Source organism: Hippocampus zosterae, chromosome 17 (assembly GCF_025434085.1).
Source record: "Hippocampus zosterae strain Florida chromosome 17, ASM2543408v3, whole genome shotgun sequence".
Lineage (NCBI taxonomy): Eukaryota > Metazoa > Chordata > Actinopteri > Syngnathiformes > Syngnathidae > Hippocampus > Hippocampus zosterae.
Window position 1 is genome coordinate 10,010,009 of NC_067467.1, and position 22,689 is coordinate 10,032,697.

At 43.7% G+C, this 22,689-nt stretch overlaps 1 protein-coding gene across 4 annotated transcripts; it reads right to left on the reverse strand.

Annotated features, from left to right (window-relative positions):
* Nucleotides 1-1,600: 1,600 nt before the first annotated feature.
* On the reverse strand, nt 1,601-22,466 carry slc1a9 (solute carrier family 1 member 9). Of its 4 annotated transcripts, XM_052048714.1 has the most exons (12): nt 14,064-14,217; nt 13,617-13,739; nt 12,958-13,116; nt 12,410-12,562; nt 11,718-11,974; nt 11,532-11,637; nt 10,651-10,777; nt 7,389-7,622; nt 5,941-6,135; nt 3,594-3,728; nt 2,565-3,003; nt 1,601-1,863 (listed from the first exon to the last, which is right to left on the reverse strand). In XM_052048714.1, exons 2-12 carry the CDS (start codon nt 13,621-13,623, stop codon nt 1,687-1,689), a joined length of 1,989 nt encoding a protein of 662 aa, XP_051904674.1. In that variant the 5' UTR covers nt 13,624-13,739; nt 14,064-14,217; the 3' UTR covers nt 1,601-1,686. The 4 variants fall into 4 exon arrangements, with proteins under 4 accessions (XP_051904674.1, XP_051904677.1, XP_051904676.1 ...); XM_052048717.1 differs by lacking the exons at nt 13,617-13,739; nt 14,064-14,217 and adding an exon at nt 20,515-22,466; XM_052048716.1 differs by lacking the exons at nt 13,617-13,739; nt 14,064-14,217 and adding an exon at nt 14,870-15,636.
* Nucleotides 22,467-22,689: the final 223 nt, after the last annotated feature.

The following is a 22,689-nucleotide window of genomic DNA, read 5'->3' on the forward strand; positions in this document are numbered from 1 at the left end:
GCCTAAATATCTTTCAACAGATCTACACACCCATCTATGCAGCAACCACCCTTCAAAAAATACCCGAACAATCTACTACCTGCGATCTATGGACAAATCAACAACCTACCTAACCGTCCATTTACTTATCTACAGTACATACTCTTTTAGCTACCTACCCAACAATCAACCAACATACCGAGATAGCCATCAATGAACCCACCTTCTGTTCTACATAATTATTTCGCTAACTACCTCCAACATACCTACCTAGCAGGTGACATACTGTTCCTGTCCCCCAACTCATCAATTGCATCTACCTACCAAGCTGCCTATCTACCCATCAACCCACCCATCTACAGTATTCACTCCCCTATCTATTGACTGACTAATCGTATATCCCGACCTATCCGATCTTAACCTAACCACTGTACAAACCAAATGCTTCAAAAACACTGATCCAAACACAGACGCCACTTTTGTGTGTCACTTCCTGTTGTGTAGCGTCACGGTGACATGCCCCCTGCCAGATTAGCGCGCCGCTGTGCCAAAGTTGAATAACATGCGTCAGAACGTCGTCAAACGTTCACATCCACCTCAGTCGACAACATACACGCAAACAAATAAAAATATGTGCGCGCACACACACACACACACGCCAGGGCTACAACGCAATCATCCATCGCTCTTATGCTGTCTGGGAAGAATGAGAAGGATTGACGTCTTTCTGGCCATCTGCTGCTCCCCATCTACCATCCCTCCATCTTCTTTGAGAGGATTAAGTGTGTTGATACGTGTATCTTTGTCCCATCAATGGTATGCATGCTTGTATGCGTGTGTTGGTCCAGTAATTTCTTTGTGATTTTTTTTTCAACATCTTTAACTGTGACGTGTGACCCTTTTCCCATGGCAAATCCACCCACAGAAGGCAAGAAGAAAATGCTACTCTTAAAGGAACCTTTGAGGGCGGTTTATTGTATACACACACGCACACACATTCACACATGTGCAGGCACACAGACAAACACACAAGACCTGCCGCGTTGAAAGAAAAAGAATGGCATTCAAGCGAAGTCAGGATGTGGGAGGTGTACGTTCCAACAAGATAAAACTAGACTAAAAATCAAAACAACGCCAAAAAACGGTGTGACTCGTATTTTTTCGGCACCAGTGTGTCATTAAACACAAGGAAAGCAGTAAGAAAAACTGCAAAGTGATGATAAATTGAAGGACTTGAACATGTCATAAAATTGGAGGAAGTGCTCCGGTATGGGCAAACTTTCCTCTGCCTCAACTGGGCCAAATGAGGAAACAAAGATGAAAATTTGGCAGTGGTGACCAAGATCATGGTCAGGGTGCCAGAAGTGGTACAGCATTGGCAACTGTTCTGCATGCTGTACCATACTGGACCAAACAGTGCCAGTTGGTCGAAATGAGGACAACGTGGTGGAATCGACTGAGAATGTGTTGCAGTTCCACCAATGAAGGAGAAACAAAAGTGGTCTCAGGAAGTGGTACAGCAAATTGAACTTCTCCCCGACTGCACCAAATGGTGCTGCCTGGTGGAAACACGGCTTTCACGGCGCAGCGGTTTGATTTGAAAATGACAAATCCAAGACAGTGAAAGATAAATAAATTTAATAACTTTAGCATCAAATGGGAAGTGTTTTGATTGTAACATGAGTTGAACCAAGTTAGTTGTTGTTTTCATGGTAGGTCACACGGTTGGATGGCGTGCCGCCGGTCGTACGCGGTGTCGTCGCTCTCCTCGCCGTCGCTGGGTTCGCCCAGAATGCGCTCCCGTTCTCGCTCTTCTTCCTCCTCCGTCTCGCTCTCTCGGTACAGGCGGTCCCGGTCCCGGTAGCAGCGAGACAGGGCGGGGTGCTAGGGGACCACAAACACATCATTCCAGGCAAGTTATGACGTTAGGTATTTGAACCCTTACTTCACAACTTTTGCTTTCTATCTCTCTAGCTGTGTACTTCTTTACTGTATACGTGCAACCACCTACTGACGACTCACTCCAGTTACCTATCTAAGAATATATCTACACATCCTTCCTACCTGTCCAGTATATCAATATGTTGTACCCACCTATCAGTCTACCCAAGTGCCTACCCATCTTTCAAACTACCCAACAATCTTCCCATATCTGCTGTATCTATCCATCCTGCATACCAACAATTGACTTGCCGTTCGTGTAGCGACGTACGTATCCAGTACCAACCTATCTATGTATCCTAATTAATCTACCTACCAAACAATCTACCCACCTTAATAAACGAGCATCTATCTGATTGCTAGATACCTAGCTACTAATTGAGCAAACTACCTACCTACCTATCTGACTACCTAACCTATCCTCCCTTCGATATACCTACTAATCGACTTAACTACCCAACCAACAATTTACCGTCCTCCCTATACCCAGTTACCAGTCTACCTACTTATTGAATTCAATACTTACCAACCAATTCACCGACCTAAACCAAAATTTAACTCCATAACTTGCATAGAGTACAATTTCTCCAAGGCTACGTAAAATGACATTGAACCTACACGTGGAGGATAAAGCATGCTGGTACCTGGTTGTCATGGCTGGGCAGGGCGCAGTAGCCCGGCTCCGTCCTGCAGAGGAGGCGAGGCGAGTGGGCGCGGAAAGGCCGAGGAGAGTGGGAGCACACGGAACGCGGGGAAGGCGAGCGGATAGAGCGCGGAGACGGGGAACGGATAGAACGGGATGGAGAATAGGTGATCGAGTGGGACTGGGTTAGGATGTGGCTGTGGTGGTTTTGCTTGGGAGGGCGGGGCGAACGGGGGGGAAGCTCGGGCGGCTTGAGCGGGTCCACAAGGTCCATCTCGGTGAGGATGGGCGGTGGCGGGATGAAATCCAATTCCTCCTCCACCGGGAGAATTTGCATTTCGGCCGCATCTATTTCCTGGAGCTCCGCTTTGGACAAGTGGTCCACGATACCGGCCCCGAACGAGTCGCCCACAACATTGATGGAGGTACGCATCCGGTCGCTGAGTGGGAGAAGGAGTGAGTCATAAGTCTCAAATCTTAACCTACAAAATGTCCGCCCCAAGTTACCGTGGCCAAAATCAAGCAAGTCGAGTCCCTCCCACAATTTTTCAAATCAAGTTTTTACTTGGATTAGGCAAATCATAAATCAAGCCTAATCTTGCTTCGTCCACTCCACGTGCCCCAATGAACAACCAATCGCCAGCGTGTTTAAATAGCAAATGGTAACCAAAGGACCATGCCGATCTGTATGAGAGAGGTCTTCTACAAATCAGGCGGTTGCTGGTTGGATCCAAATCCAGAAGTCCTAATCTTCAAGGACAGAGTTATTGTGGAAAATAAAATCAAGTCAGAAGTTCGATATCATAGTTGTCACATTGCTAATTATCGAGGTTCACGACTTGGCAAGTCAAGTCTCACCAACAAGTCAAAGTCAATTTGAGATGTTCGTGAGTTTTAGCTGAGTCAGTCGCAAATCTAAATTCAGTGATTTGAATCAAGGCTGCGACTTGAATCCTCCACCTCTGTTGAGTGGACAAACGGATTCCCCCCGTGTGAATGACACCAAGCCGCTAAATGCCTTTTGACTCACAGTAGCCAGTCGACGGCGATGAGCAGACTGATGTCCTGGGTGGGGAGGCCCACGGCCGTCAGGATCAACAGCATGGTGACCAATCCGGCACTCGGAATGCTGGCTGCTCCCACGCTGGCCAGCGTGGCCGTCATGCTGCCATGAGAAAGGACAACCGTATCAAGGACATGTAGCCAACAACTTTGTCGACGACCATGCATTTGGAATGGTTTCTTGAGCCCATTCTGGAAGGAGACTGACTTGTATGATTCTTCGCTACAAGAAGAGGGTAAGTTTCATTTTTTTCATCATGCTGCATTGTCGGGTGGAAGTGGGTACTTACAGATTCCCATCATCCCTGAACTAGGAATATTTGTAGGACAAATGTGCTTTTAGACCAGAGAAACTCTCTGAATACAGTTCATTTTGTAAGTGACTATCCTTTTGGGCAGTTTGTTTCGGGACACTTTCCTTGATCTGAGGAAGTGTCTTGAAGTTAACTTGCAAAATCATAAATGAGGTCGTGACAACAAGGGATTTCGAAATGAAAGACCTTGCCAAGTGAAATCAGTGGTTTGTTTTTAGAGATGGTACATTATACATGTTTGAAGATTATTGCTGAAAATTTCCCTGATTGGGGAGTGGCTAAAACGGGGCCCAGTGACGCACTCGGGGTCCAGCACGAGCCGCTCCTCCTCCATTATAAGAACTTAAGAGACTTAAGTGGTTAGTTAGCTAGCTAGCTAGCTATGCTGTGGTAACTGTTGTCGGCCACGAGTGTAGGCAGGTCACGGAAAAAAGGTAGAAGAGCGTGTTAACAGAACTAACTAACTAACTAAATAATAAATAAGTAGTAAATAGTCCAAGGTGGCAGCCGGTATGTGGACTTAGCGCTGGCGATCCTGCTTTTGAAACACTTGTCGTGGCGTGGAACAGATTCTACAGAGTCTTAAGAAAGATGCTAGCTGAGGTAGTATCAATTTTGGGGAATATTATTTGTATATACAATGTATGTTATTTGATTGACAGTTGAGTGGGGCGGTTTCAGTGCATTTAACAGACCCGCACACAGCATTCAAAAGCAGAGAAAACAGCTTGATTTTGGATGTTTCGGGCAATTTTAACGTCTAGTTTCTTTCTTCACTGTCTGTTGAACGTTTGTGGACATCAACGTTCTACATCTGTGAAGACGATAGTCAGCAATGCGCAACATTTTTACGACCATCTCTTGGCCACAAGAGACGATTCAATATTTCGAAGTTAGACTCTGGCGTTCAAGCTGTCATTGATCAAACACTTGCACACTGGGACCCATTTGTCAGAGCGCTTGTGACAAATGTCTGCCATCACTGTGAGGAATGAACAAGTTGACTGGTCACACGTTCATCTCCACATCAAACCTGACAACGCGGACTAGCTGCAATTCCTCCAAATGTCTTGTGAGTCATTGTGACCTAGCTCCATAGTAGGGATTTGAACTTTAGCGACATGAAAGCGGGCTGGTTTAAAAAAAGCCACGTAACTGCAGACAGATGCGGCAACCAGTAAAATGTTGGTATTATTACACGATGCGAGGCCGACAAACCACAGACAACAAAGCGCACGCAGGGAAGAAATGCTCGTCAGCAAGTGCAAGTCTGCTGGAACAGACAAAACCTCCGACAGGAATCGATTATGCACAAATGGGAAACACACACACATAGCATCCAAAGAGCCCTGCTAGGATCCTGAGGAAAACAAGAAGAAAAACGTTGGATAATTTAATTTGTCACAGAGTACAGTACTTCGAAATGTATTACATCTGCCAGGGAGGTTGTAGTATTATGGCTCCAACTTTGTTTTGAACTTTTTTAATATAAATCAAAGATGTTCCACGACCGAGTTGACGTGCCCCATTAAGAGAATCCACAAGTGAATGAAATACAGTTTGAGAAAAGCCTTTCAAGGTGGTGTGCTCTTAGTTGTTTTCATTCATTGCATTATAAATTATAAACCAAACAAAAAGCATCATTTATTAATAATAGTCAATATATGTTGATCAATGCCTTTCATTTCCGATTACAAAAACGATCACCTGCAGCTTTGACTTTGCAGCCTGTACCCAAATAGAGGCCACCCTGTGTGCAGGGTAGCGTCCCCTCCCCATTTTCTTCAACACTGCACCAGTGTTGCAGACCAGACCAGAAACGGAATCATAAAATATGTTTGTTCATTTTCTGCACGGCATTTTAGAATAATCTCCTTTTTATTTTCAATAAAGGAATGTTGAAAGTTGAAATTTTTAAAAGCTGATTAACTAAGTCTTCAAAAAAAAAAAAAGACAGATTAATGACTTGATAATAATGTTGTGTGATTTGGTTAGCCTGACCTCACAGTAACAATCTGGCCACTGTCCAGCGTGATGTCATTCATCTGCGCGATGAAGATGGCCGCCACGGCCTCATAGAGTGCCGTGCCATCCATGTTGATGGTGGCGCCGATGGGCAGCACGAAGCGGGTCACGCGCTTGTCGATCTTCAGGTTTTCCTCCAGGCAGCGGAAGGTCACCGGCAAAGTCCCAGCGCTGAACATTGACACAAAATAGGCAGACAGGTGGTGAGTTGCGGGGGTGAGGACAGAAGTGGGGGGCGGTTGGGATGGAGACCAAATAATGCGGAAAAAGTGAACAGAAGCGAGCCTCCTCTGGAAAGCTGGTCAGAGCCACGCTGGCCATCAGGCGTGTGTATTAGAGGAATTTGATTCCCGGATGGAGCTAAGCTGGGCTCGTAATATCATTAGAGGAAAGAAATCTTGATAGGATTTCCCATTTGGATTCAAGTCATGCGGCAAAATAACAGTTGCTTGGCATTTGGAGCGACTGGATTTTGCTTTGTTTGTTGTTCCTGGGACGGCAAAACTTTTGGGCTTCAAGAGCCATGTCGGAGTTTGAAAACACAAAGATGGACCACGTAATCTGTCATTGTGGTGCATAAAAGAGTCAAACTATAAACTTGTTTTTGTATATAATATTCTGTATACTAAAGATCAGGGGATATTGTTAATGTTTGACAACCGCGGGCATGTGAAGCCCTTTGAGATTTTTATGTGATTCAGGGCTATATAAATAAATTTGACTTGACTTGAATTAAGAATTAATATAGTTAACTACCGAATTATTTGATTCTAATGTTCATAAAGAATAGGTTATACATTTAAAAAATATATCATTTAGAATTGATCCCCCAAATAATTAATCAAGAAAATTATTAAATTATAAAAATAACCTGCATCAATAATTAAATATCAAAATTTCAATAATTATTGATAATTAAGTTAAAAAAAAAGAATTGCATTATCAAAATAAGCATACATATATTAATTCCGTTATGGCATTGAAGAATTATTTAGCTGATGTAAGTAATTTTATAAATATAAAAAATAAACAGTTTTATAAATACTGTAGTTCACACATTTGCATAATGTTTAAACAATAAACAAAATGAATGATTTGTCACATATGCATACATCCATTTTTTAAATCCTCACAAGGGTCGCAGACGTGCCGGAGCCTATCCCAGTTGTCTTCGGGCAGTAGGTGGAGGACACCCTGAACCGGTTGCCAGCCAATCGCAGGCATACAAAGATGAACAATAACATGCAATTCCACACAGGAAGGCCAGAGCCGGAATCGAATTCTGCATCTCCGCACTGTGGGACCAACATGCTAACCAGTCGACCACCATGTCGCCCTATATGCAAACACTGCTTCTATGATTTTTTTCAATTGCATTTATTTCTGTTGCTGATCTAAAAATGCTTTTAACGCATCCTTCTCACCTACTGGCCGTGCCCAACGCGGTGATCCACGCCTGGAAGATGCCTGAGTAGAAGGTGAAGGGGCTCTTGCGGGTGATGCCGAAGAAGATGGCGGGTAGGATGAGGCCCCCGTGTATCATTAGGCCCACCATGACGGTCACCATGTACATGCCCAGCTGCCGTGCCACCAACTCCAGGTTCCCGATGGCCGCGATCTTGCCCGCGATCAACGAGGCGATGCCCACTGGGGAATACCTGCAAAAATGTTTGTGGTCAGTCACTTGGGCCTTGGCGGAAGTTGGGATGGCACTCACTTCTGTGCTGTAAATGGTATTCTTCTTTTCATGATGCCACAAGGAGGACTGTAATAGCCTCATTCAGCGTGTGATCTACATTCAAGTACAAATCATGAGAGACAGAATCTGCGAACGCCATTAATATTTTAATGTCACCACTTACAGGACTGGAGTGCAACAGTCTACCTAGTACCTACATTCATTTGGGACTTTACTTTTTGTTGTTACAGTCCACTTGCATTGGGGCCAAGTGAGGCAATACCCCACCGGATGCGACATATGGATTTGTGACAGCCATCTGCCAACTAACAGGTCTAAAGTGGCATTTATGAGATAGCCTGTTGTGCCTTGACGGAAGACTACGCTCTGCATTCTGGTCGGAAAAAAATGTTTGTATTCAACATGGCATGGCTTCATTTCAACGGGCAACTCGGATTCCTGTCCAGCTGCTTCTTCACTGCGACGTCACTCCGGACAGGTCAGCTGCATTCCGACGTTGGCGTCCAGTGGCAGTTGTTTTTCCGAAGTGTGCCGTGCACACGCTGATGGATGTCTTCCTCGTAGAATGAGAGTTTTTGTATACACTGGCCTCTGTGTTTAGCTGCTGGCTAATGTGTTTACACAGAGCGAGTGATGCAAACATGCATGTTTCCTCTGGTGACCAGCTGCATATGGACAGTGTTTTTTTCGACACCGCCCACCGCAGTTGAGCCTCTCCACGTGGTCTTCATTCTGTTGCTCTGATGTTACTGCTGAATTGCGGCGGTAAGTAACAAAGCACAAATACAGCAGTACCTTGGCTTTGTCGTTAAAGGCATTCCATCACAAAGTGATTCACTACTTGCAGATTCACTTTTTTGCAGATAGTGTTAGGTAACACATCCTCCGTTAATCACCATCTTGGTGCGAAGGAAGTAAGTTGAGACGCTTCATGCAGTGTTTTGCCGCCGGCTTTGTGACATCTACAGGCAATTCTAAATCCTTTGTGGCGGGCGTCGATGATTTGCGGATTTGTGCTCTCAAAAATATTTTTTTCTTTAGGTTGGTCAGGTTAGCGGTCACATTAATGGTGGAAGAAGTTTTAAAAATAATATTGTATTATAGAGACTCTTTTTACATCAGAAAAACCTGGCATTTGAACAGGTAAACGTTAATTTTTCTTACATTTCAACATCTGGACATTATTGTTATTTTTTTTTTTTTACTTGTACTTTAGTCAAGACGTTGAATCAATACTTCTGCTTTTACCAGAAGGTCCGCCACCCCCCATACACACACAAGTAGAGACCTATCTGTAATTCTACTTAAGGACAGGGTGTGAGTACTTCTGCCACCTCTGCTAGATGGTTACATTGTGGAGATGTTCCGCTACGTCCCCCAGGGGAGAAGTTAACATTGTTCGTACGGTACTCCCCGAGCATGTGTGCATACCACAGAGTCCAGGATCCCATCTGTCCATGTCCTTCACATCGACGCAGCCCCCCCCCCCCCCCCCCCGCCTCTCCCCACTCGCCCACCATGTCTCCCCGCCCGCTGATGCCGGGTTCCCACAGTGCACCCAGTGTATGAGTTCTTCCTTTCCTTCTCCGTCACTGTCAGCAGCCGCCATGTGCGCTATCTCTAGCATGTCAAAATAAAGCAGACGCTGACCCAAGTGAGTAAAAACAGAAACGTGTGGCAAAAGGGGCGTCAGGATGAACAATGTGGCAAAATAATCAAACTGAGCTTTTAGTAAAAAATATTAAACCTAGTATATATAACAGGCCAATTCGTGCAATGTGATTTATGACAGGCGAGGCTGTGTGAGGCTACATCCGACTCTGGAGTCGGATGTAAAAATTTGAACCCAGGATTACTCTATATTTCAATGTTGACTTTAATTGAAACATTTGTTTTCAAAGCTTTTAATGATGCTTTGATCAATTCCACACTGTTTAACAATGCGACGACAAGAAAAACAAAATACTGATTAAAATAAAGTCAAGCTCACTGGATGATTTTCTCTTTTTTGAAATTTGGTCTTATCTTTATATTGAACTAGCTGGTTCGCCGCCCTCCGGGCGGCTCATCAGCTAGTTCCTGCAGAAGGCTGGTAAGGTGGGCTTCCGGCCCACAAAAGTGTTGTTGCTTGGTTCAACTTTTTGTTCATCTTCATTGCTTATCGCGAAAATAAAGAGATGTTTAGCTCTACTAAATAACTAACAATTTCATTGCAATGCTTGTGGGTAGACAACATTTTTTCGCTAAGATGCCCGCGCGATCGTAGTGAGCCACTGCCTGAGCGGCGCAGTGGCGGCGCGCAGCGGCGCGGTGAAGTAGGTACGTTTTGAAAAGGGACAGACGGAAGGACAGACCGCGTGCGGGACGACGCGCAATATATATATAGATAGATGTGTTTGGAAAGCCCCAATTATAAAATTACCAACTTGTCTGGTGTTTCAAACAAAGCAATCCGTGTTAAAATCAGGGAAAAAAATTGAACAGGTTATGATTCCTGATATGAGTTATGCATCTGAAATTAGCTTGCAACATTGTCTTTCAATGTTAATGTCAACCTTAGATTGTAAAGTTAGCTTCCAATGTCAGCTCTTAACATTAGCACCCAAGAAAGCCATTGTTAGATTCTGATGTTAACTTAGAATTAGTCCTAGCTTCCCAACTTAGTGTACTACTCTCCTTTCTCCGGCATTAAAACCCAGAAGCTTTCCCTGCCTGGCAGACCTCTAGTGGAATCTTACATGCTACAGTTTACCGTCAAACCGGTCAATTATCGGCCAGTGGTCAAAGTTAGCCACTCCTCCACTGACATGGCGCCTTAGAAGGAGTAGGGCGTTTAAGTTATTTGTTAACTAAACTTCATGCCACATATCAACAAGTCGCGAGGAGCCTGGGTTTACTCTTAGAAAACCTCGTTTCAGCATACGCCAATAATATCGCAATGATTCGGCCATCGAGAGGAAGAGAATGAAAGCAAGACACTGACTGACCACATGATCATGGACACCATGGTCATGATGATCTCGTTGAGGATGTTGAAGAAGTCGCACATGACTTTGCCGCGCTCGCCCATCCTGCCCATGCAGATACCAAAGGTGATGAAGAATCCAATCAACCCTGAAGCAACACACAGTAACCCAATCGATCAATTTAAAACATATTATTAGAAATTGTTTAAAAAATAATCAATGCCTTTGGAAGAGAGGCATTGGAAGAGACAAGGATTAAGCCGAGAAACACTTTAGAAACTAAAGATCATATCAACAATTTTGTATCCTGATTCAGCTGAACATAAATAAATCGAAAAATAAATACAGGGGACCGAATAACAAATGTGTGACATGTTCACATTTTTTCGACCAGTGAATCCCAACCAGCATAGTAGCAGGGCATTTAAAAACATTTTCACTTCAATGGTATGTTTTGAATCTTTATCCATTCATTTTATTCATTCTGATCATAAATTATACCAGGAAATCAGGAGACCGTATTACACAAAAGTATGTATATTAAAAAAAAAAAAAAAGAAAAGAAAAAAAAAACCCCACCGCTTTTTTTAAGGGTACTTTTGGGGTGCATTTGATACACGGGTGTGTGTTATCCACAGGATTTTACCAGTATGGTAATGTAATGGTAGAGGTGGTGGTGGCAATATTAATAGCGGTGGTCGCAGTAACTGAAGTAATAGTTGTTATAGTGGTCGAAGTAGTAACTGTCGTAGTAATCATAGAAGTGGTGCTGATAATGGTAAGAAGGTAGCGCTTGTGAAAGCAGTAGCAGCAGAAGGGATACTTGTAGTAGTAGTAGTAGTAGTACAAAGTATTAGTGCCAGTATTAGTAGTAGAAATGGTATTGGTAGTTGTGCACTCACCAAGAACATTCATACCCCATTTATATTCTAGTTTCTTTCTGTTGACTGTGATTGGTTCCGTTTGGTTTGTGGCCGCCACCGCTGCCTGTTTCAAGACGGTCTGGACCTTTAGTCACACAGGTTTGACTCAAGTTACAGTCAACATCACCAAAATGTGAAGAAACATACAAAGATTAGCCAAGTGACCTGCTGGAAGCACGCCTGCACCAAGTTCTCCGGGAAGAGGTTGCGGATGAGGTCAAGAAAGGCATCCAGACTGCTGACTTCCTGGTTCTTTGGTGGGGAAGAGACGGCGGCGCCCCCCCTGAGCTTGGGGTTGCCGGGGTGGATGCTGAGCACCAGGATGACACCAAGGATGGCGGCGATGATGGTGGTGCTCATGTAGTACACCATGGCTCTGCTGCCCATCCTACCACTAGAGCGAGCGTCCAGACCGGCCAGACCTGAAACACATCTCATTATTTCCAATTTTTTTTCCTGCATGTAAAATGTGGAGGTGGCCGTCACCCCCCTCATTTTGGAAACTTATTATTGGAGTGCAATTGTGGTAATATCATCTTCCCGCAGTACATCGCTAATTTCTAAGCAATTTTGAAGTGAATTTTACAATATACAGTCTAGTCTGAATTGCACGGTTTTGATGTAGTACCAAGTTTAGTCATGACGTGCAAGGCAGCAGTGAGCTCTGCTGGAAGAGATGCAATGTCATTCCCACAGAGGAGAGAGCGTAAATGTATCGCTAGCCTCACAGTATCATTGCCGATGTCATTTTCAAATTTCTGGTACAATATCATGTGATCCGAATGCTGCTACTTAGGCCTCAATTATGGTCACGAAAACCCCTGTGTATTATGATTTGGAGCATAACGCCAGCTGACCTGTGATGAGGCTGGAGATGATGAGGGGCAGGATGAGCATTTTGAGCATCCTCATGAGGATCTCTCCAGGGAAGGAGACCATTGTGAGGGTCGAGCTGTCCGTCACCCTCATGTAGCGCAACAGCATGCCCAAGACTGCTCCCATCACCACACCTGACACGGCAATATACAATAAAACTTATTATCATTATTAGTATACAATCTCATTCGTAATTAAGTCTCTTTTTGTGCCCTTAATTAGCAATTGAACATTATTTCAGGACAATGTTGTGTTGTTGACATTGGTTGCAAGTTTGTGACCCCAATATAAACGCCTCAAACGCAATCTGAAAAATGAGTCAAGTTACATCGCGATACACTGGTAGGAACAACTTCAAAATAAAATAGTGCGTAGGCATTGATGTACATATATTATTTGGTCAGATAATGTATCTTAAGGTACTCAAATTACTCAAGGACGCGTTTCAGTGCGACTTGAGTCCTCGGTCTATTTTCAAGTGACATATCGGGTCCAAATGTTTAACATTCTGCCATCGACGCATACATACCCATGACAGTGAGCCCCAGCAGGAGGTTGTGGGTGTTGCGGCTGCAGTGGCCAGCGTCTTTGAAGTCCACCTTGGTGCTGTCATCCTGCCGACTTTCAGCTCCTGCCTTGGGTTTGGTGGCGTTGGACTGGTTGACTGCGGCCTGGTTTGTCATCCTGCCTGTGGACACAGAGGCAAGGATAAATCCGAAGCGTGCAGCCACATACGAGACATACTGTACCTTGGTATAGATGAGTGGCAACCATCAAATAAGTTGCCAAGTGGCTATATTGTACAGCGGACCTATATTTCCAGTTTCGTATGAAATTATTGAATAGGTTTGGATATTTGCATGCTTACTATGAAATGTTCCGTTTTGACTAACTGCTCGCTTGCAAAATATCGCAATATCATATCGCAACTTACTCCAAAACCCCTAACCCCGAGTGCCTATTCAGTGAGAGTAGGACAAAATATCAACATTGCGACATATCGTCATTATAAACAATCCACTGATTTGGTTTTGTAGGCTAAAATAAGATGTCAACGTTGTGATTATTAAACGCTGAGACCATTTTGAGACATAATCAAATAAAAGCAATCAATAATCTGTAACATGAAATCACAACATTGTATTTCAAGTTCCTCCATTCAGTATTGATAAGCCAACAAGCACCTACACTCCATCTGCTTCCAAATTGAAGGCCTTGCTCAGCAACCGCCTACCAGTAGTCGAGTGCGGAAGGCCCACATTTTCCTCCAGCTTCAACAGTGGCATCCCACAGGTAAGCATCCCAAGTGCCCTATTGCAGTGATTCCCAACCAGTGTTACTTATTTGGGTGAAAAACTATTTATTCACGACATAAAAATATGTATTTTTTCCAAACAACATGCACAGGCAGAAAGATGCTCTTCCGATGGATGACTATTCGGTGCATTTTGTAAATACCCACTTTTTGCGAAATATTTGAGCAAAACAAAACTAAGAAATAAAGAGCAGATTTGAGAATTCTTTGGGTACGGTCTTTCCAGTTTTTGAGCCTGAAGCTCTATGATATGAGCTCAACTGGATTAAGAGTGCAGCTACACCACTTCCTCAAAAGTATCCTGCAATATAATATCCTACCAAGGAGCTCCAGATGGTCACCAACAGCACATAAAAACGTTTTGGTTGTCCCCTCCTTGAGAAGCTAATATCGAAAGCTGGTGGCATGCTGAATGAAAAATCTCACCCAGCAGGTCACCTGTTTAAAATGTTTCTAAGGGAGATGGAGCAAGATAATAATAATAATAAAGAATTAACAAAATGTGAAAATGCAGTTAAAAAAAACAAACAAACAAAACAAAAAACACTGATAGGGCGCCCTGACAACATGTGTAAATTACCAGCTTGGTAATCAATAACTATGGAGTAAACACAATATTTTAACTATGGCGCATACAAACAACATGCAATTTCTGCACTGTACTTCGAAGGGTAGAAAAAAAATCTCCCCAATGCCCGTTTCACCAAAGGAGAAATACTTCGTAGACATATCTCATCAAAATCTCACATTGTGTGTTGCCCCCCGATTCTCGCCCCTACTATATACAGCATCATACACAATAGAATTTGTCATCTGCAAGCATTTTTTGTTATTTATCTTATTTGGATTCCCGTGGTTCAACGCAGGATTCTTACAGAACCATCCCAACATTCTCATGGCCTCCAACACAACAAAAGCGCAGATTAAATGCATGTCCCCTGTCTGTATTTCCGACTCCCACTACCTCATGTAAACACATCTGGAGAGCGGCGCCACCAGCCAAGTCTACGTCAGAGCGTCAACCGTCCCTCTATTGTGTGGGACAAATAAAGGATATCTTAATATCTTATCCAAACAGATTATAATCCAACGGACAGGACAATCACAGACACAAAATCAGCGTTACCTGTCCACCTCAAGTGCTCTTTCTCCGACGCCCCCTCAACGTGATGCCCGGAGACGGAGAACGTCCTGGCCAGACTGGACGGCGGGCATGTAATCCTCCCGTGAAATGTGTGGTCAGGACAGGAGAAGCGGGGGGGGGGAGGATTGGGGGTGCTCCACTGATGTAGTCTTCACAAATCCTCTTTTCGATCCTTATGTCATTTTTTGCCGTGATATTGTTTGTCGGGCACCGGGGTTATGAAGAAAGATCAGACTTGATCATCGCGACTGTCTGTTTCCCCATTTTTCCGTAAGAAACTCTGTGTGTGAACTCAATACAGAGGCGAATATATTCGGCTTTGTGCCGCCCAGTAAACAGAGAGCGCGTCGTCAGGTATTTTTACACATTATTAACGAACCAATTCCATGAAAAAAGCTTGAGAACATATCGATGAATTACCTAAAACACTCAAATGTCTAAAAGTGTTATAAAACTGCGCCCTTCCCATACTCTGCGGGAGCTGTGAGCATTCTGCTTGCTCAAGACTGAAAGTCTTTTTTTTTCCCTAAGTCATTTTCTGATCCGCCTTATCCTCACAAGCGTAGTGGGGGGTGCTGGAGCCTATCCCAGCTGTCTTTGGGCAGTAGGCGGGGGACACCCTGAACCGGTTGCCAGCCAATTGCAGGGCACACAGAGACGAACAACCATCTGTGCTCACACTCACACCTAAGCACAATTGAGAGGGTTCAATCTGCTTGCCATGCTTGATTTTGAAATGTGGGAGGAAACTGGAGTACCCGGAGAAAACCCACGCCCCAGGCAGAACACGCAAACTCCACACAGGAAGGCCAGAGACGGAATTGAACTCACAACCTCTGCACTGTGAGGTCGATACGCTAACCACTGGACTACCGGACCGCCCCTACTGTACGTCTGAATAAGCATATTTTGTTAAAAGTCACAAAGGTATGTGCATGCAGGATTCTCTTTCTGTCTGTTAAACTGCTTAGTCAGTACAACCTGTGTTATTTATTGCATCTGGTTGAGGAGTATACATGAGTGCAGACTTTGACACTGATGGCTGACGCTGATGACATTCCCTATACCATTTCAATCAATGAGAATATGCCAAATTAGTAATGTTCTTGTATTTGAACATGATTTTGGGATGGCTTTGTGCTGGTAAATGATAGCAATGTGTGGTTTAAGACCAACTATAATGATTATATTATTTAAAAATTCTCTGGTGATTTTAGAGCTGTAAAGGTTCCACTCGATAGTGCCAAAAAGTAAATTTCACAGTAATTGGACATATCTGGGCAACATAAAATACATTTTGGGTGGGTTCCAACATGTGGTGCTAAACACCCTTAGATAAAAGATGAAAAGTTGATTTCTTGTTGGAGATCCATTGTTTGGCGTAATACGCGAATTATGTTTTTTTTTTCTTTCCTCATCGTTCCAACACAAGTCGAAGCTTGTCCTAATGTTGGATAACCAACGGAGAATCAAGACAATCTAGAGGGTTTAGGTTTTGACGATTAATCTAAAAGGACATGTTTAAAGACATCAACCTGTTCAGCTGATATTTTCGTTTCCCCAAGAGGCAGATTATTTGCTACCCCAGGAAATGTCAGAGCAGTTTCTAGGTGAAGCCAGAAAGGGTCAAGCCCACGCCTATTTTATCTCATTTTTTTTCCCTGAAAACTACTTAATTACACTTTATGGGACCACGGGAAACAGATGCTGATCGGAGGATGAGAGAGTAACAGGAGAACGAGGCAGAGCTCTGGGCTTGTTGACTCACGTTACAGCTTATTACGGCTAGTAAAAAAACAGGAGCCGAGGCGGTCAGAGGGTTCAGAGCACCGCCAGACTGGGCAGCCTCCTGTATATCCTGGATGTCAGCGCAGAGATTGAACAGGTGGTTGTCCTCAGCTGCCAGGTGGGCTTCTAGAAATCCCTTAAAAGAGACGTTTGCGGAGAGAGCTTCGAGGACAATGAAACACGAAACGAGATCGTAGTCGAGTGAAGACGTAGGAATCCAAACTAGCGCTGTCACTCAGTACACTTGCGGGGCATTATTAAATCTGGAAGTGAACTTTTAAGATGTAAACACTTTTGTCTGAAAGATCTGACCAAATCCGAGTGGTCGGGGTCGAGCTAACACACCTGGATAATGTGACAGACTACAGCAAGCTAGAAGACCGGGGATGAAAAACTGAATAATGAGAGGCTAGTGGATGGGGGCCTATCTGGGTCTTTGGGGCTTTTGCCTCGGGTTCGGAATTTTTTTTTAATTGAGGGGTAGATTTCAAGAGAGTAAAAATCATACTGTATATGATAGTCGTAGAAGTAGTTGGGGGTGTACTATTAGTAATCTTCACCCGCTGCTGGAAAAACAGCGATTTAATTTACCTTCTCTCTGGTAAACTTTACTTCCTACCAGGTAAACGACTAGTAAACATCACCGTCTCATCGGTGAAACATGAGTAAACTTTTCCTCCTACCAGGTAAACCAAAAGTAAACTTGGCCTTTGACCAGGTAAAACAGGAGTAGACGAAGCATAAACTTTACCTTGTACCAGGTAAACCACTTCTATTGGGTAAACTGCGAGCAAACGCTACCTCCCACCAAGTAAGCCACGAGTCAACCAACAAAACGAATTGTCTCCCAAAAAGTTGGAAGAAAATTTCCCCAAAAGGTTCAAAAGATCAATCAAGATCACAACCATCGACGGAAACATTTTCACATGCATGATGGCGACAAGTGGGACGGCCACGCGTGACAACCGTCACAATCCCAATCTAGGCTTGCATGCGTTGTTCTTAGGGCACCATTTTTTTAATCACCAGCGTTTCCACGACAACGGCCGATGACAGCACAGGATAATCCCTCACCACAGTGGTCTTTGATTACTGTAATCGAGCTCAAGCCACCGACGATAATGACGTCAGAGCAGGACGCCACTCGCAACGCATACTCCAAAGAGTCAATTTGGCCTTTTGCCGGGTAGATAATTGGTTGATTTTGCCTTCTACCAGTCAAACTATTAGTAAATTTTGCCTTCTCCCAGGTAACCCACTCGTAAGTTTTCCCTTTCTCAGAGCAAGGTCCACTCGTGATGCATTTTATAAAAAGTTCAACGTTACCATTTTCCGGATATACTCTAAAAAAGTGAATAATCTACTAGGTAAATGACTGTCGTAGTAATTTCCACAATCTTCGGGTTAGTTTCAACTAGGTAACTCCGACCTTCTATTCAGTAAAATACTTGGGACTACTCATAGCTGCTACTGGCTTAACTCGACTCAGTCAACTGGTGGCAAACATGTACAATAGCAATACTTCCAGTTGAGCTAAAAAAAAGAAAGAATAATAAAACAACCCCCCCCCCGCCCCCCCCCCCAAATAAAACCAAACAAACCCAAAACAAAACAATCAGTCATTTTAAACAAACAACTGTCACCATCTTGACTTGTCACATGGCTTCGGAATCGTTTTGTTACCTCCGCCAAGACTCTTATGGTTTAATCAGCATGGTTTATCCCTTATGTAAACATGCAAACATGCCCCCCCAGCCAATATATTCTCATTTGTATTTTGATGATGTCATATCGTAATAATCAATGGAAATCTGCTACGTCAAAGCTGGGTGACAATGTCAGAAGTTCATCTCAGGTGATGGCTCCACACATGAATGGAGAAACAAATGAGGATTGTGTAAATACATATTCGACTGGTGTTGTAATAGTAGCGGGGAGGGATGTGTGTTTGTGTGTGTGTGTGTGTGTGTGAGAGGATTACTTGCAACAGTTGATTGTTTGGTGTGAGCTTTGCAAAGGGATGGATATATAATCCAATCCTCAACCCGCCACCAGCCCGCCGTCCTCCCTTCTTGGAGGAAGATGTAATACGAAACGCGCTTAGATGTCCCAGTTGACTTTAAACACAGTACTGCACAAAAAGCATCACTTTGTACATTGATCCTTAATATATGATCGCTTTGTGTTTCACTTTTTGGCAATCACGGTCCACATCATTAGGTACAGCAAGTATGAGTGCCAAAGATGCATTTATGCCTTTGGTAGACAAAGTAAAGTATAAAACCTGACTATTTTTTTCTTCAAATTGAAGTATAATTTGATGTCATCAAAATTGAATGTAATCAGCGGTAAAAATAAGTAAAACGTGTTGGGGAAAGGTTTCTTTTTTTGGTATATTCAAGTCACCACATTATTTGACGAGAATGGTGCAAATTGTTGGAATCATGGCGATCGTTGACACCTCTTTCTCTACTTATATGCGTATGTATGTTTGCATGTGCGTGTGCGTGTGTGTGCGCGCGTTGCTGCAGCCGTTTCCCTCCCTTCTCCAGGATGATAATCTGGGTGTATTAATCTGTTGTTTGAACTCTTTAAGCACAGTCCTTTCAATCACATCTGCTCTCGTCACCCTTGCAAAGATCGGCTATTAATAAAGCCTCCCTTCACTTTTCGTCATTTTATTTTGGCTGTGCTGACCCCCTCAAGCATGCACGCGAGCATATGCACGCACATAGGACCTGATTTCACAATTAATCCCGTTTTCCTCATTCGGCCACCAGGTGCCTTGAGAACTCCTCAATCCCGAGTGTGATGAAATAAGAGAAAGTTTGTTTAGACCACAATTGGGGAAATGTGCAATGAGGGCAGATTGCAGGCATTTTGTCAACTTCACCTTTGACTGTGTAAACTACAAGTTAAATTTGCCTGGTGAAAGAATAATCACCTTCCACCAGGTGAACTACTCATAAAATTCACCTTGTATGAAGCAAACTACGCGTCAACTCTTTTACTATCTTGCGGGCTAACTGCAAACATTGTAATCTCTCAGGTAAACTAAGAGTAACTTCAACTGTGACCTTGTAAACCACTCCACAGACTTAATCTCCTCCGCTTCTACTACATAAAACACTCGTAAACCTTGCATGTCAGGTAAATTATACTAGTAGTAAACTTGCACTGGGTGAACTACTAGTAAATTTTATCCCCCATACAGTTTACAAATGTCAACTTTGACCAGGTAAAATCTGAGTCGATTTCCCATTCTAGATGTTAAAGTTTGCCTTTTACTTGTCAATCAACTACTTAACTTCAACTTCTACCTGTTACACTATGACTACACTTTAAATGCTACCTGGAAAAGATGGTAGAGACCTGGTAGATGTTAGAGAAACAACTAGTCACCAGGTAAAGCACTAGTAAACTTCCCATCTACCATCAAAACGACCAGCAAATGCTCCCTTTCTGCCACGTAAACCACTAGTAAATGTCACATGTACCTGGTAAGCCATTTGTAACCTCCACCTTTTATTGGGTAAATGAGAAGGAAACTTTTTATCTAGTATTAGTAAACTTCATTTTATAATTGGTAAACCACTCATAAACTTTGACTCCATCAAACACTCAGAAACGTATTTTCTACTGGGTAAACTAAACGCCCCCTTTCTACCACGTTAACTACTAGTGACCTTTGGAAACTGGCAAATCACTTCAAATTGCAAAGAAAAAAGTGCAACTAACATTCAAAGGCTGGAAAAAAAAAAGAAAGAAAAAAAAGATGGGCCAAGTTGAACGACGGCAGAGGACCACAGGTGAGGCCAAAGAGGAGTCCGGAAGCTTACCTGCTTAGCGTAGTGTCTCCCGTCCCACAAGAGCGATGCATCGGGAGATGAAGACGACGGATGTACCAATGATGGGAGGGGCAAAGTCACAGCCTTTGCGTCATCTGAGGAAATTTGCAGATTATACACAATGACAGTTTGCTGCTGCTCGGGACTAAACCGCATGAGCGAGTCTCAATCCCTCCCCGCCTCATCCGACATCACTGCAATCCCTTCGGGCGTCACTCACCTCCTTGCTACGTTAGGTCACTTCATGGATGCTGATCAGGGAAAAGATTCCGAAGGCGTGCGGAAAAGAAAGGACTTTTTAGGATGTCAAAAGGGGACTTACCCTCCCGTCCACAGGGGGGCAGTGTGACACTGCTGAGCGGCGACAGTTTCAGTTTGTCAGCTTTTTTCAGGATTTGGTTTGTCATACCTCTTAATCTCAATGAAACTATTGTCCCCTCTGGAAATAATCTCATTTTGCTATTCTTACTTCAGACTAATGCAAAAATAAATTAATCACAATTTATAATCAAGGGTGAGTCCCTTAATTGGCTCCTCTGTTAAAAAGGCATTCAAAGTAATCCTTTGGTAAGCTCCGCCCACATCTCTGGTGAGCAGGTATTTACTGTGTGCACAAGTGTGTGAAATGGCATTTCCCAGCCTGTGCTTTTTTTCAGGGGGGAGGAGGGGCTGGCTTTGCATATTCAGATAGATTAGCACTAGTCATAATTGCTTTTAGCACAAAGGCAGCACGGCAGTCAGTCTTGGGTGTTAAAGTCCCACCTTCCACCTGATGCTAGGTTGAAAGGTAGTTCATTTGTGGGTCAACTTCAACCCGCATCGGTACCGAATACACTGGACAGACAGTGCCAAGGGTTCTTGAATATTACCTCAATAGTGGCACACTAGGGTTTTAAATCCATTTAAACAGCTGGGACAATGCCACCTTTCACAGGCTGTGTAGAAGGGGCTTGAATCCCACATGAGAGACAGATGGAGACGGCGGGAATGTGAACAAGCCGGCCGCACTGAGTCCATTGTAGCTCTGAAAATCAATCCGGGGCTAATTACCCGAGCCTTCCTGACACAAAGTCTGCGTGTGAAACGCGATCCGTCCGTGTGTTGAACAGCAAGTTAAGTGTACAACCTGTAACACTTTGCCTCTGGAGAGACAGAGCCAAAGGGGGATGACACCACGAGGAGGTGTTAAGCTTACAACTAGATGATTAACTACGGAAACATCCCAGTGAAAGTCTTCCTGGGTGAATAATGTCCTGCAACGAGACACCGGTGAGGATTAGCGACCCTAGCGAGGTAGCCTGAGAGCGTGCGCGTGGGCCGATGGCGCCCTCAATGCCGCCCGGTGGCCCTCGCCAGTCTGCCCCCGAGCAACGCCTGCTTCTGATTAAGCCAATTAGCAAAACCCGACTCATCTCTAACGGGGCCTCTACTGGGCCAACTCCGGTTGCCGCCCAGACCCGCCTTTCCCCAAAGTGAACATTCCAAGCGCTAATTTCAGTTTTGCACAGGACAAACTTGTAGCCGCATGTGTTGTTTTTTTGTCAGACTCTGCATGTGTGCGCGCGCATAGAGTACTTGTGTGTTGTTCCTCTCTTTGACCTTTTACAAAGCTGTCAACCTCACGATACGGCATTCGCAGGATACTCTGCCAACGCTACCGCTAATGTGATTATGTATTGGCATAAACCCAACTTTTTTTTACGACGTGGGAAAGCTAGAATGTCAACATTTGAGGTATGGATAGCAGTACAGTATCCCAAGTGAAAACTGTACCTCACACTACAAGAGCATCTCCTCTTTTATTTTTATTTATTCATTCATTATTATTATTATTATTATTGGCAGCAAATCATCATGAAATACTTCAGATGCCTGAGGGTTGTGTGTTTGTATTGGATTGCAAGTGAAAGCGATACGGTACATCGCAATATCCAGTGAAGTGTTATTAACTCATTCAGTACCAGGCAATTCTGGACCAAGTCTGAAAAAACGTTTAAAAACGTCTTTGGGAGTGAATGAGTTAAGTATGACGACACATTCAAGCCTGCCATCTTTTCAACTGATATATCAATACTGTATTCTTAAGTAAAATCGATACTTTTCGATATCCATCAATTGTTTTCTCGTCCTTGTGACATGAGCCTAATCCCATCTGAGAACGAGCTG

Excerpts from the sequence above, each read along its gene's own strand:
- slc1a9 (XM_052048714.1), bottom strand. Across the intron at positions 3,004-3,593 it reads ATCGCCGTCGACTGGCTACT|CGACCGGATGCGTACCTCCA; the intron begins GTGAGTCAAAAG and ends TCTCCCACTCAG. Across the intron at positions 1,864-2,564 it reads TGCCCAGCCATGACAACCAG|CACCCCGCCCTGTCTCGCTG; the intron begins GTACCAGCATGC and ends GTGGTCCCCTAG.